The 13583-nt window shown below is 38.2% G+C and overlaps 1 protein-coding gene across 1 annotated transcript in view; it reads left to right on the top strand.

Annotated features, from left to right (window-relative positions):
• The first annotated feature begins 231 nt into the window (after positions 1-231).
• TSC1 (TSC complex subunit 1) overlaps positions 232-13583 on the top strand; it is a 40096-nt gene continuing 26744 nt past the window's right edge. Inside the window, exons 1-6 of the mRNA XM_060200447.1 lie at positions 232-434; positions 2476-2579; positions 3919-4071; positions 6659-6803; positions 8757-8911; positions 9224-9297. Of these exons, the coding sequence (XP_060056430.1) occupies positions 329-434; positions 2476-2579; positions 3919-4071; positions 6659-6803; positions 8757-8911; positions 9224-9297 (737 nt within the window). The 5' untranslated portion in view covers positions 232-328. The remainder of the gene's footprint in view (positions 435-2475; positions 2580-3918; positions 4072-6658; positions 6804-8756; positions 8912-9223; positions 9298-13583) is intronic.

The raw sequence follows: 13583 nt of genomic DNA, 5'->3' as shown, positions 1-13583 counted from the left end.
GGTTCCTGAGCCCAGAATTCATTTCTGGAAGAGTCCAAGAATTTGAATTCCTAATAAATATTTCAGGTGGTTTTGATATACACTAAAACTTGAGAACTGATACTTTGGCTTCCTAGGAAAAAAAGCTCATGTAGAAAAAAACGTATTTTCATGACTGCAAATGGCAAAGAATTTCAAGGGTTTCACCTTGAAGTTGTTTTTCAGGGGAAACTTTTTCTGTTTTTGTCATAATATTTGTCTCTTTTTACCATTGATAGTGGCACCAATGAAGATCCTTCCAAGTCTTTAATGCACATCCTGGACCCGGCATAGCACAACGTGTAAGATAATGGCCCAACAAGCAAATATTGGGGAGCTCCTCTCCATGCTAGATTCCCCTGTGCTGAGTGTGCGCGATGATGTAACAGCTGTTTTTAAAGAGAATCTGAATTCTGGTAAGCAAAATCATCCCATTATTAACTTAATTGCTTATCAGAAGACAACGAGGTGACTAGAGTCCTGCTGAATCATCATTTATTTATTTGTGGAACTGGAACCATAAGCACGTGTGGTTACTCTGTACCAGCCCACTTTTCCATTCAGATAGAAAAACTGGTATTGGGGTCGGGAGTGGAACACCACTGCACTAGAACCTCCTACAAAGTCTCCTTACCATAGCATCTCCTGTATGGTGCTGGGGGCCTTGAAGCTGGGTTGCATTGATGACATTACAAGCTTTCTCTTTCTGGCTCCTGAAAAAAGAGTCTTTTATTTTTCTTTTCTGAGCCTGATGCACATGTTCAGTGGGGAAGCAATTACAGAAGCCAGACCTTCCACCTTCTGCACCCCACAATGACCTTGGGTCCATACTCCCAGAGGGGTAAAGAATAAGGAAGCTGTCAGGGTAGGGGATGGGATATGGAGTTCTGATGGTGGGAATTGTGTGGAGTTGTACCCCTCTTATCCTATGGTTTTGTCAGTCTTTCCTTTTTATAAATAAAAAAATTTTAAAAAGAAATAAAATTAAAAAAAAGAAAAATTTCCATCTTTATTGTGGCAATGGAAAAAAGAGAGTCTTCTAAACTATATAAAGAGAACATATATTGGTGGATTCACTCTGGGTATATATGTTTAAATTTATAATTATGAGAATACGCGAATATACATGTAGAGAAGAATCACACAGTGAACCCATTAACTCAACCTGAAAGTTTCTGCCTTTCTTGCTTCATCTTATTTTGCTGATACAAGATCCCTTTCCCCCAAGTATTTTTAAATAAATACCAGATATATCATTTCACCTATCAATTGCATATGTGATTTTTAATATAAAAAGTGATTAGCTTCTTTTTTCTTAGCTTCTTTTTAATGAGAGAAATGTAAATGTAAACAGTACTCTTGGAGATTTCTAGATTGGGAAAAAAAGTCAAATATGATCATAGAAATGGGCACTATTATCAGCAGTATAAATTTGTGTTCAGCCTTTTTGAAGTATCTGTTAACAACTTAAAAGCATGCACCATTTGGGCTATTTATAAGTATTTGCATTACATTAGAACCTTGAATGAAATAGAGAGAAAAAAATGTGTGTGTGTGTGGGGGGGCGATCAGGAAATACCTCAGTGACTCAGGTTAAATTAGCTCAGTGAGGCAAGAAGAGGTTAGTGTAGAGAATGAAATAGGTCACTGGCACTGATAGGACAAGTGTCTACAACACCTTGTAAAGTGCTAAAAATGCACATGCACAAACCATCTCTCTCTATATATATATATGCTGTCTGCATGTGTCTGTGCAATACATGTCTGCCTGCACTTGTGCAATAACACAACAAAAGGTTTAAAAGATGTTTATTTCTGCATAGTGAGTTGGGAAGCAGATGATGAGGATTTTCATTTTTATCTTCTATACTTTCACATAATCTGAATCATTAACAGTCGGCAAGGTTCGTCTTTGTAATTAAAAGAGTTAATTTTAAAAACCAAAGAGGGGGCCAGAAGATAGCTTACTTGGTAGAGCACATGCTTTGCCATGCAGGCAGCCCAAATTTGAGCCCTGCCACCACATGGAAGAGCTAAAGGATGAGGAGGAGCTACAGTACTGAGGTATGCTCGCCTCTCTCTCTCCCCCTCTCTCTCTTTCCCTCACTCCTTCTCTCATCCTACCTATATGAAATAGAGTGTTATAGCTGAGACCAGCAAAATCCAGAGCTGAGTGGTACTCGAGTTAAAAAAAAAAAATCAAAGATGGTATTTCATAAACATTTGAGTTAATAAAATGAGTTTACTTAGATAAACTAAGGATTATTTCATTGTTAAACACAAGTAAATTTGGAATTATTCTATTAAACATAAACTTTAAGCAGGCAGAAATACAATGCTATCTATAACTTTGGGTAGCATATGACGATACATATTTTGGGTTTTATGACAGGCAGTTATTTGAGGTAAATTGAGAATAGAATATTGCTATTGTAAATTGTACTTTTCTTTATTTAGACCGTGGTCCAATGCTTGTAAACACCTTGGTGGATTATTACTTGGAAACCAATTCTCAGCCGGTATTACATATCCTGACAACCTTGCAGGAACCACATGATAAGGTAACTGCTAGAATGTGGTAGAGTATTTGATAGTACATTCTCTGAGAGCAGCATGACACTTTGTGTGCACACCTACTACCCAATCTGTCCTTACTTCAACTTCTGATTATATTGCTCCTTGAGTGTAAGTATATAAAATAATTTTCGGGACCTTTGTTTCCTGAAAATTTTATAAAATAAAACAGGACTTTCAAAGATAGTATTGTTTAAAGATATTCTGTACTTCCAGGATTATAATCAGAGAGTGAATTTGACCTAAAAAATACCTAATTTAAAGCCTACCCCTTAATAGGAATTTTAGAGGGGATGGGACACGGAGCTCTGGTGGTGGGAACTGTATTGAATTGTACCCCTGTTATCTTATAATATTGTTAATCATTATTAACTTACTAATAAATTAAAAAATAAAATGGGAATTTTAGATTTTATTTGTTTACTTCTGGAATTTTAGATTTTTATTTAGTATGTGAGAGCAGACAATGACTAATTCATGAGTTCTGCTTTTCAGCCCTAAGCACTTGGAAGCTACTTTGTGCTTTATGTTTGTTGGTGGTAAATAGCTAACAAAGAACTAAAACTGCAAACTTTGGTGCAAATATGATATATATACATATGTGGTATCAATGATATATATGACAATATATATATGATAAATATACAATATATGGTAGTGACATTTTCTAGGGTTTGAAGGACTTGCATTTTTTTTTTTTAAGAACTAAATGCACTCTAGTACAAGTGCTGCTGAGGATTGAACTTCATGCTTGAAAGTCCATTGCTTTATCCACTGTGCCACCTCCCAGACCACTGTATGCCTTTTCTGTACATTTCCTTCCCTCTATTCTGGGCTGAATTTTAACTTCTATTACTACCTGATTTATGTTTGAGGCCAAACTATGTAGCTTGAGCTAACATAGAAGTAAGTAACAGCTTCAGTCTCCATCCTTTTAGCATTTTCAACAAATACTTGGACCCCTTGGTGATTATGAGAAATAACTTGTCTGCACTTAAAAAGAAGCCTTACCAAGGAATCTTCCTTTGTCTTCTAGGCCATATTGTGATAATTCTTTTCCAGGAATTGCAAACTGAGTGTCCTTCCTCAGGCCAAATGCAGCACTATTTATTTGCTAGCATTTTTTTTTAAGTCTTAAATTTTATTTCTTTACCTGTGATCCTTGCTTTCCGTCAGAGGAAAATATGACTGCTGCTCTTATTTGTCTTTATTTCAAAAGATTCTTATTCATGTGAGAATTTCCTTTGTTTCCCCATGATTCCATCCCCCTCACCTCTAAGTTCAACTATATTGACATCTGTTACCCTTTTTCTTTTATATCTCTAGCACCTCTTGGACAAAATGAATGAATATGTGGGCAAAGCAGCCTCTCGACTATCCACCCTGGCTTTGCTGGGGCACGTTGTAAGACTGCAGCCGTCATGGAAGCATAAGCTCTCTCAAGCACCTCTCTTGCCTTCTTTACTAAAATGTCTCAAGGTATGATACTTGTAAGGATATTAACACACTGGCATTTTGAGCATAGTTGCTGAAATTCTGAGTTAAGTTAAAGCAAACAAACTAAATTTTAACCTTCAGAGTTAAAAACAAAACAAAAACTTCAGGTACTTGGCTTTTTTCAAATGTAGGGTAACGTAGTCCAGAGTCAGTACCTACTAAGTTCTCAGTACTCACTCTGATGGTGGAATATCTTTTGTCCAAGCAAATATGTCAGCATTTTCCTCAGATTGGTTGACCATTACATTATTCTAGCCCTCTTCAATTTCATCACTGTCTCATCTTACTTCAGAAACACTGCTGGTGTTCTCTTTGGGGGAACCCTCATTTCTAAATCCTTCCTTAACTAATAGTAAAATTGCTAAACAACTCTTAGCCAGTTAGGAGCGTGTTCTGGTTGAAGCTAAATTTAAGACATGCTAAGTTGCACTCTCCTTTTTTTGCGCTAATTCTAGTCCAGTTTTCTATTCAGAAAGTCAAAATTTAAAAAGAACCTCATAATTTTAGTTCTGACAGTGACTTGCTGAAATATTCAAGGTTATTTGATTATTAGTCTATTTTAGTTCCTGGATTTGTTTCCTACCTATTCAATTTAAAAGGTGTGGCTAGTATTAACTGCTTATACCTCACAGAGACGTGAAAATTTCCAGTAATTTATTTTAGGATGACGGTATTTTTGGATTCTTGTGCTGCAACATCATGTAAAATCATTTTTTGTCTCCACTAACAATAGTAAATATTTGTCTATTGAGCTGAATCCCAAAGAGTCACATTGGTAGGATACCACAAAAATGTATGGTTATTACCTGAGCCTGACAGCTAACATGCAGGTGGACCCTAGGTATTGTCTGGAGAGATAGTGTCATAGTTGGAAAAAGGACTAGAAAGCTGGTGTGGGAATTGTACCCCTCATCCTGTGGTCTTATCAATATTTCCATTTTATAAATAAAAATTTAAAGAAAGTATGGTTAATGTTAAGATAAAACGGAAACAAGTTTTAGCAACTTAGGTGTTTTTAGAAAAATGGATTGTTTAGTATATAATCCAAATTTGAGGCACAATCTGCTTAGTTCAGATTATAGAACCACTTACCTTTTCCAAAAGGGTAAATGTGCAAAATTACTATGGACTACCCCACTCTTCAATTAGAATGTTTAGATAAATGGAGTTAGGGTTAGTACTTTTTACTGGAACTCATTCTATATTCATGACTCTGCTACCAAAATTTTATGTTCTTTTTACTAGGCATCTGCTATAATAATAATAATAATAGATTTGGAGCTTGATGTAAAAACTAAATATATTTAAAACTTTACTTCCAGACTCACAGATCCTTTTTCAGTAGGAATAATGAGTGTCTTAGCTTGCACTACAGTTCTTTTGATTAATATCTTGTTTCTGAAATCTAGCAGGCATTCATGATTTAATTATGGGTCTGGTGAGCCACTGAAACTAGTCTGATTCATTATCCATTGGATATTAAGTGTCTTCAGTTAGCCTAAAATTTTACGACTTGCTACTTAAATTATAGATAATGGTCAAAGGTCAACAATTCTTTTATTTGCTGATCTCTGCTAGCTACTACAAAAGTAAGGCATTAGGTGAACTTGTTAGTGCTACACTAATTTCTTCTAAATTATACTTCTGTGTAGTCCTTTAAAAATGTGAAGGGCAGGGCAGTGGCACACCATGTAGAGTGCACACATTACCATACACAAGAACCTGGGTTCAAGCCCCTAGTCCCCACCTGCAGGGGGAAGCTTTATAAATAGTGAAGTAGTGCTGCAGGTATCTCTCTTTGTCACCCCCTCTCTAGCTCCCCCTCCCCACTCAATTTCTGTCTGTATTAAAAATAATAAATAATAAAAATAGTTTAAAAATATGAAACTATTCATCAGTAGCAGTATTTTTAGAGTTACTATTATTATTATTATTTATTCCCTTTTGTTGCCCTTTTTTTTTTGTAGTTGTTGTTATTGATATTGTCGTTGTTGGATAGGACAGAGAAATGGAGAGAGGAGGGGAAGACGGGGTGGGGGGAGAAAAAGATAGACCTGCTTCACCGCCTGTGAAGCGACTCCCCTGCAGGTGGGGAGCTGGGGCCTCGAACCAGGATCCTTACGCCGGTCCTTGCACTTTGCATCACCTGCGCTTAACCCGCTGCACTACTGCCCTACTCCCCAGTAGCAGTATTTTTAACTGATTGATACAAATAAATATTTTTTTCTTTTGGTTCAATGAACAAAACAGCATTATTCTGTTAAAAACATATTCTAATACTTAAAGTGCTATAAATAGCACGCTTTATGGCTTTAGGACTTTGAAGTCTCCCAACTAAGATTAAACTTATCTTCCAAAGGGTTTGTATAAGTGTGTCATAGTGGGCCTTGCTCATTGATCCTCAGGTGTCTTCTTGAGTCTTTCATTTCTGTCCCTCCAAAATGGCATTGTGCTAATAAAACAAGTCTATGAGTGGACCTCTTATTTTGTGGTGGTTTTGATATTTAGAACCTCTTCACATGCCCCATCCTGATGGGTGTCTCTTTGTATTTGCCCTTTCTTTCTACAGGTGGACACCGATGTGGTGGTCCTCACAACAGGTGTTTTAGTGTTGATAACTATGCTACCAATGATTCCACAGTCGGGGAAACAGCACCTTCATGACTTCTTTGATATTTTTGGCCGTCTTTCTGCATGGTGCCTGAAGAAACCAGGTAAAGATTTTCTTACATACCTGCAATATGAATGCTTACATTATGGATCAGTAGCTCCAAATTGTAAAGGAAGGACACACAGAATTTTATCACTATCATGGCTGGTTGTCCCTAGCCAGATGAGGAAATACCTTGGGTATATATACTTGAGGCACATATAAGAAGCACGATTGCTGATATCCTTGTTTTTTGACTTAAGTATGATAGTCATCAGAGAAGTTAGGTGGTAGGATGTAAAACTTCTTGATTTTCAATAAATGAAAAAAAGGTCAGTCTGTGTTGTAGCAGTATAGGACTAAGCATTTTTGTCTTACTTCCCTGGTCTGTTGTGGTGGGACACAAACTTCTGTTTTTAAGAATCACTTATATGTAGAAGGAGAAGAAGAAATACAGCATATTCTAATCAGCATCCTAGTTTTCAACAAAGTGGGGTTTTCCCCCACTAGCACAGATAACACAGGGTTTTTGTTTTTTTTTCTTCCCTCTTTTTGTTTGTTCGCTTTGATTTGTTTTGCCACCAGGGTTATCACTAGAGTTTGGTGCCAGCACTAGGAATCCATCACTCTTGGTGGCCTTTATTTGATTTTTTTTTTTTTTTTTTGATAGGACAGAGAGAAATTGAGAGGGGAGAGGGAGAAAGAAAGACACTTGTAGACCTGCTTCACTGCTTGTGTGGGAAGCAGGAGCTTGAACCCAGGTCCTTGCATGGAGTAATGTGTGCTCTACTGGGTGTGCCACCACCCAGCCCCCAGGTATCAGAAATCTGTCAAAATGATTCAGAAGTTACAGTCGTGAAATTCATAATCTTTTGGCAATCCCAGAACGAGACATTCATGTTGAAAAGATGAAGGGTGTTAGTCGTGTGAAACCAAATCTTTTGGCTTTCTGTATAGGATTAAATAAAAAACAAAAGGTCCAGATGAAGCCAGCTGACTTAGTACAGTCTTCTTGGGGAGAAAGGAATGGTCTGTCCACCACTATGGATGAGCTTTATGTGTACTCTGGACTTGGATGTTTCTCTAAATTTTATGCTTTATGCTAAATTCACTACATTTTCTTGTGTTTCTGCTTTTAGCTCTAAGTTAACTCCAGAGTAAAAGTTTTATCTTTTAACTACACAGTTACACATCGTCACAGCTAAAACTACATACTGATTTTTTAAAAAGGTTCTCAAACGTTTACAAATATTTTACAGATATTTGAATCAGACTTGTTGTATATCAAGCACAAGGCAGAACACTGGGGGGTAAGGCCATATACTATGCTATCTTGAGCAGCTCATGTTGAATAGAGCAGTAGAGAAATCTAATTATGCATTTCCATAAGAGTGACTATCATTTAAAGACATTTCTTATTTTATTTATTTATTTATTTTACCAGAGCACTATTCAGCTCTGGCTTATGGTGGTGTGGGGGATTGAACCTGGGACCTTGGAGCCTCAGGCATGAGAGTCTGTTTGCATAACCATTATGCTTTCTACCCTCTGCCCTAAAGGCATTTCTTTATAATGCCTATATAATGAGAACGACTAAGGCCCTTTCCTAGGATGACTGGGGAGGAGGGCAGAGAGCAGAACTGTAGGAGTGATCATGAGGTACTCTAAACCAATTGGAGTTTATCCAGAGGTCATAGGAATTCACTGATGAGTTTTATATTGCAGTGTATGGTATTTATTTATTTATTTATTTTTTAAATACTTTATGAGCGAGAAACAGGTATAGAGACCAGTCACATGCGGTGTTTGGGATTGAACCCTGGGCCTCAGTATGCAGAACATGTGCTGTAGTACCCCAGGTTTGTGATTTAAAACACTGCTCCCCCTTATTCTATTTGGGATCAGGTGGGAGTGTCCATTAACAAAAAGTTCTGCTGGCAGCATGTACTTGTATCTGCTTTGCACGTATCAGTCCTTGTCCAGCTAAGAGTCTCCTCTCAATGGTTTCCTTTCTTAGGCCATGTGACAGAAATCTATCTTGTCCATCTCCATACTAGTGTTTATGCTCTCTTTCATCGTCTTTACGGAATGTACCCTTGCAACTTTGTCTCCTTTCTGCGTTCTCACTACAGTATGAAGGAAAACTTGGAGACTTTTGAAGAAGTGGTTAAGGTAAAGGAAAACTGCTCGTGTTTGAGTCTTAGCATTTATAACTTTTATCACATTTATAACTTTTGTTCACCCCTCTCCTAGCCCCCAGAGAGCTCTGCTCTCTGTCTTTAGACTTGCTTATTCTAAATGTTTCATATAAATGGAATCACATGTGTGGCTTTTTTTTTTTTTTTTTTTGAGTCCTTTCACTTAAAGATTCATTCATATTAGTAGTGTGTGCCAGTATTTTACTTTTATTATCAACTTGCATTCTGTCTTATGGAGGTGCTACAGAAATTAAGTATTTTATTTTGTCAATCCAAACACTTCTAGCCAATGATGGAACATGTGCGAATTCATCCGGAATTAGTGACTGGATCCAAGGACCATGAACTGGACCCTCGAAGGTATAGAAACTCAACCAGTGATACAGAACTTTACAGAATCTCTTGAGAGATTGAAAGAACTTGTACAGAAAAAAAAACAACCTGTGTACAAATCCAAAGCATATTCCTCCCAGAAAATCAGTAAGTCATTTAGCAGAATGGAGGAAATTGCAGGGTAGATGCATATCTTGCAGAACCCCAGAAGGCTTACCTGTTCAGTAATGAGCAGTTGTGAGTCAGTGAAGTAAGTGACTGAAAGCAAGTGGGCTGTGGCAAGCCTGAGTCCCTTTCTCCATTCTGCATTCTGCATGGTAAGGCAACTTCCATTCTTCATTGGATATTCCCAGGCTTATTTTCTGGGAACATCAGTGTCTTCAAGGCTCCTGGCTGAGGATGCTGCTATGTGGTAAAGGACAGAATTGAATCAAAACCAAAATGGAAAGGAGGGGATGAGATGTGGTTCTGCAAATGGAGCTCAGCTTATCTCTGACTGGCATCCTAGTTTATGCTCCCCAGACAGAGGACTGAACTTTTTTTAAGGAACCAATCCAAAAATGCTGACATTTGGAAATTTTCCACTGGGGGGGTGGGGGGGCTATCTCACTGTTGACCCTTCTACACTGATGCAGAGCTTCAGTTAACTAAAACTTCTATTGTAAAAAAAAAAAACTGAAATACATAGAAAATGTGTAAATGAAGTTTAATAACAACAAATGACTACTGTGTAGTCACCACCCAACTTAAAATATAAAACCTTCCCCTTTCCAGTTGTGACCATCTTCTGTCCTGCCTCAGGACAGAAGAACAACAACATCTCCTGTTCTTCCTCAGATGTTAAAAATCCTCTTGCTTCTCTTTCTGGTTTACTACAGGCATTGTTTTGTTTTGAATCAGGCAGCAAAACCTAGTTAAGGAAAGGGCAGTCTTGCTGTTTAGATGAAAGTTCCCAGGGCAGGAGAACAACAACAGCTGAGTTTTTGTTTTTTAAACTTTAAAAAAAATTTTATTTTCCCTTTTGTTGACCTCGTTTTTATATTATTTATTTACTTATTTATTCCCTTTTGTTGCCCTTATTGTTTTATTGTTATAGTTATTATTGTTGTTATTGATGTCGTTGTTGGATAAGACAGAGAGAAATGGAGAGAGGATGGGAAGACAGAGGGGGAGAAAGATAGACACCTGCTTCACCACCTGTGAAGCAACTCCTTTGCAGGTGGGGAGCCGGGTACTCAAACCAGGATCATTACCCCAGTCCTTGCGCTTCAGGCCACCTACGCTTAACCCGTTGTGCTACCGCCTGACTCCCAACCTTGTTGTTTTTTATTGCTATTATTGTTGCTGTCGTCATTGTTAGATAGGACAGAGAGAAATGGAGAGAGACGGGGAAGACAGAGGGGTAGAGAAAGAGAGATACCTGTAGACCTGTTTTACTGCCTGTGAAGCCACTCCCCTTCAGGTGGGGAGCCAGGGCCTCGAACCGGGATCCTTACGCTGGATTCTTGCGCTTCGCACCACATGCACTTAACCCACTGAGCTACCACCCGACTCCCATGTCTGAGTTCTGGTCCAGCTTCTCCTTTCTCCAGAGTTCACTGGATCCCCTACTGGGGAAATCAGTAGGCCTAGTTGTGAGTGAGTAATGGGGAATTTAAGACTTACCCAACTCAGTGCTATGGTAGGGCCAATAATTAGGGATAGCTATTGGGTATGCTGTTTGCTGCTTCTGAGTACACTGTGGCCTGCTTCCAGAAATAGACCAGAGCAGAATCCTTTTGCAGGATAAAATAAATGACCTCTGTTAATCCAATCAAAGAAGGGAAAGTAGAGACTTCATCATACATAAGCAAGTCAAGATAAATGCAGACAAGTTCTCTGGTCCAGGGTCACCTACATACTCTACCCTTCCATTAAGAAAATAGGACAATGACAGCAAAAACAAAGTAATGACATGCAGCAGCCTGCCTTTGGTATATCTATTCTGGTCTAAACAACTTGTCTTCTATGTCTAGGACACTGCTGTTATCTTCAGGTTGTCTCTTTACTCTTATTTGGTGGGACATACCCCATGAAGCTTTTAGAGAAGTGATGGAGTTAAACTTGTAGATAGACTTTTAGTCAGAAGTTATTCTCACTCAGCAATTCGTAGTCATTGCTCCACTTCCAGGGTTGCTGAAATCCAAAAGCATTCTGATTCTGCTCATCTGTGTTTGCTATTATTTTTCTCTGTGGGAATATTTTTATTTTATTTTATTTTTATTTTATTTCTTTATTGGGGAATTAATGTTTTACATTCAACAGTAAATACAATAGTTTGTACATGCATAACATTCCGCAGTTTCCCATATAACAATACAACCCTGTGGGAATATTTTAAAAATATATTTTATTTTGGATAGAAACAGAAATGGGTAGAGAAGGGGGAGAGAGAGAGGGAGAGACACCTGCAGCACTAGAAGCTTCCATCCCACGGGTGGGGACTGGGGGCTTGAACCAGCATTTTTGCACTTGGTAAAGGGTGCACTCAGCTGGGTGTTGCACCCCTGCCCCTAGCCCCTCTCTGTGGGAATCTATAGTCTTTTTGTTTTTTCCCTCACATTGTTAAATTTTCTAGTGGTGTCTCTTGGTATGAACATATCATTCAACCTAGACCCCTTAAAGTTATAATTATTTTGTGTATGATAGTCTTTCTTACATTGTTTCCTTTCTGGAAGTCCTAATATTTAGACTGAGACCTCCTGAATTGGTTCTCTGTTTCTCTTTGCTCTCCTTTTTTCACTTTTTGCTCTTTTGTTCTATTTACAGGATTTTGTTTTGATCTTTAGTTCTTTTGCTTTTAAACCTATTATTATCCTGTATTCTATTGTTTCTATTACTGTAGTAACCAAGAGTTCTTTAGTTCTCTGAATGCTTTTTTTTTTTTTTTTTTTTGGTAGACTGTTTTGTTTCATAGATGCATTTTCCCATGTCCTTGGGACTGTTCATAATGATTTGGGTTCTCACTTCCCTACCTGATTTATATATCTAGGCAACCTGAATGTTGCTTTTTAAAAAATATTTTATGCAAATATCTGGGAATCTGCTGGGTGAGGAGACTGAACTCTTGTTTAAATTAAAAGCATATGTTTAATCTATTTTATTAACTTGGAATCATCTCAAATCAGTTTGTAAAACCTCACTTACTATGGATAGGAAGGTATCATTCAACTAGCAGAATAGCTCATTTGGTTAGTACAATGCTTTGCCACCTTCATGGTCGAGATTTGAGCCTAACCCCCACCACACTGAAGGAAGCTCGCTCCCTCTCTCTCTCTCTCTCTCTCTCTCTCCTGCTATCTGAAGATCATAACATTGTGACTTATTCTCTGTTTACAAGGTGAAACTTGTTCACTGTGAACTATGCTGATGTAAACATCTTTAGAGACAGTCATGTCAATATTGTTTTGCTCTTGAGCTGGTCAAATTTTTGTAGAAAAAAAAAGGCCTGGGAAGAGGCCAGTGGTGAGACTGACAGCCTTGCCATTCAGAATCTATATACTCAGGCTTGTTGGTGACGCACCCAGTTGAGCACACACATTACCAGAATGTATGTACTTACTCAGTCCCCTTTTTTAACTGCTACTCAAGCTCTCCACTACTTCTAGAGTATCTCAGGCCAGAAATTATTTTACTCTCTCGGAGGGCTACTACATGGGAACATAGAGGTGGAAGTAAAGGAATGGGTTTAGGGACACTTAACTGTTCCTCAAATTGTTTTCACTCTGTTTTCCTGATTTTAACTACCCTCACCCACCTGTCATTCATCTCCAGTTCTAAAAGAATTTGATGCTCTAACTACTTTAGTTATTTAGAGATTCTGCAGAATAAATCAGGTTTTAGCTGTGAAACATTGGCAGCATGGGACTGCTTTCTTAGGCTGCTGAGTCAGTCACCACTTGCCTATATGTCTTCTCTCTTTTTTTTTTTTAATTTTTTATTTATAAAAAGGAAACATTGACAAAACCATAGGATAAGAGGGGTACAGCTTCACACAATTCCCACCATCAGACATCCGTATATCATCCCTTCCACTGATAGCTTTCCTATTCTTTAACCCTCTGGGAGTATGGACCCAAGGTCATTGTGGGATGCAGAAGGTTGAAGGTCTGGCTTCTGTAATTGCTTCCCTGCTGAACATGGGTGTTGACAGGTCGATCCATACTCCCAGCTTGTCTCTCTCTTTCCCTAGTGGGGGAGGGCTCTGGGGAAGCAGAGCTCCAAGGCACATTGGTGGAATTGTCTGTCCAGGGGAAGTCTGGTAGCATCCTGCT

The sequence above is a fragment of the Erinaceus europaeus genome, chromosome 10 (genome assembly GCF_950295315.1).
Source record: "Erinaceus europaeus chromosome 10, mEriEur2.1, whole genome shotgun sequence".
NCBI lineage: Eukaryota > Metazoa > Chordata > Mammalia > Eulipotyphla > Erinaceidae > Erinaceus > Erinaceus europaeus.
This window is presented reverse-complemented; position numbering and strand designations above follow the sequence as displayed.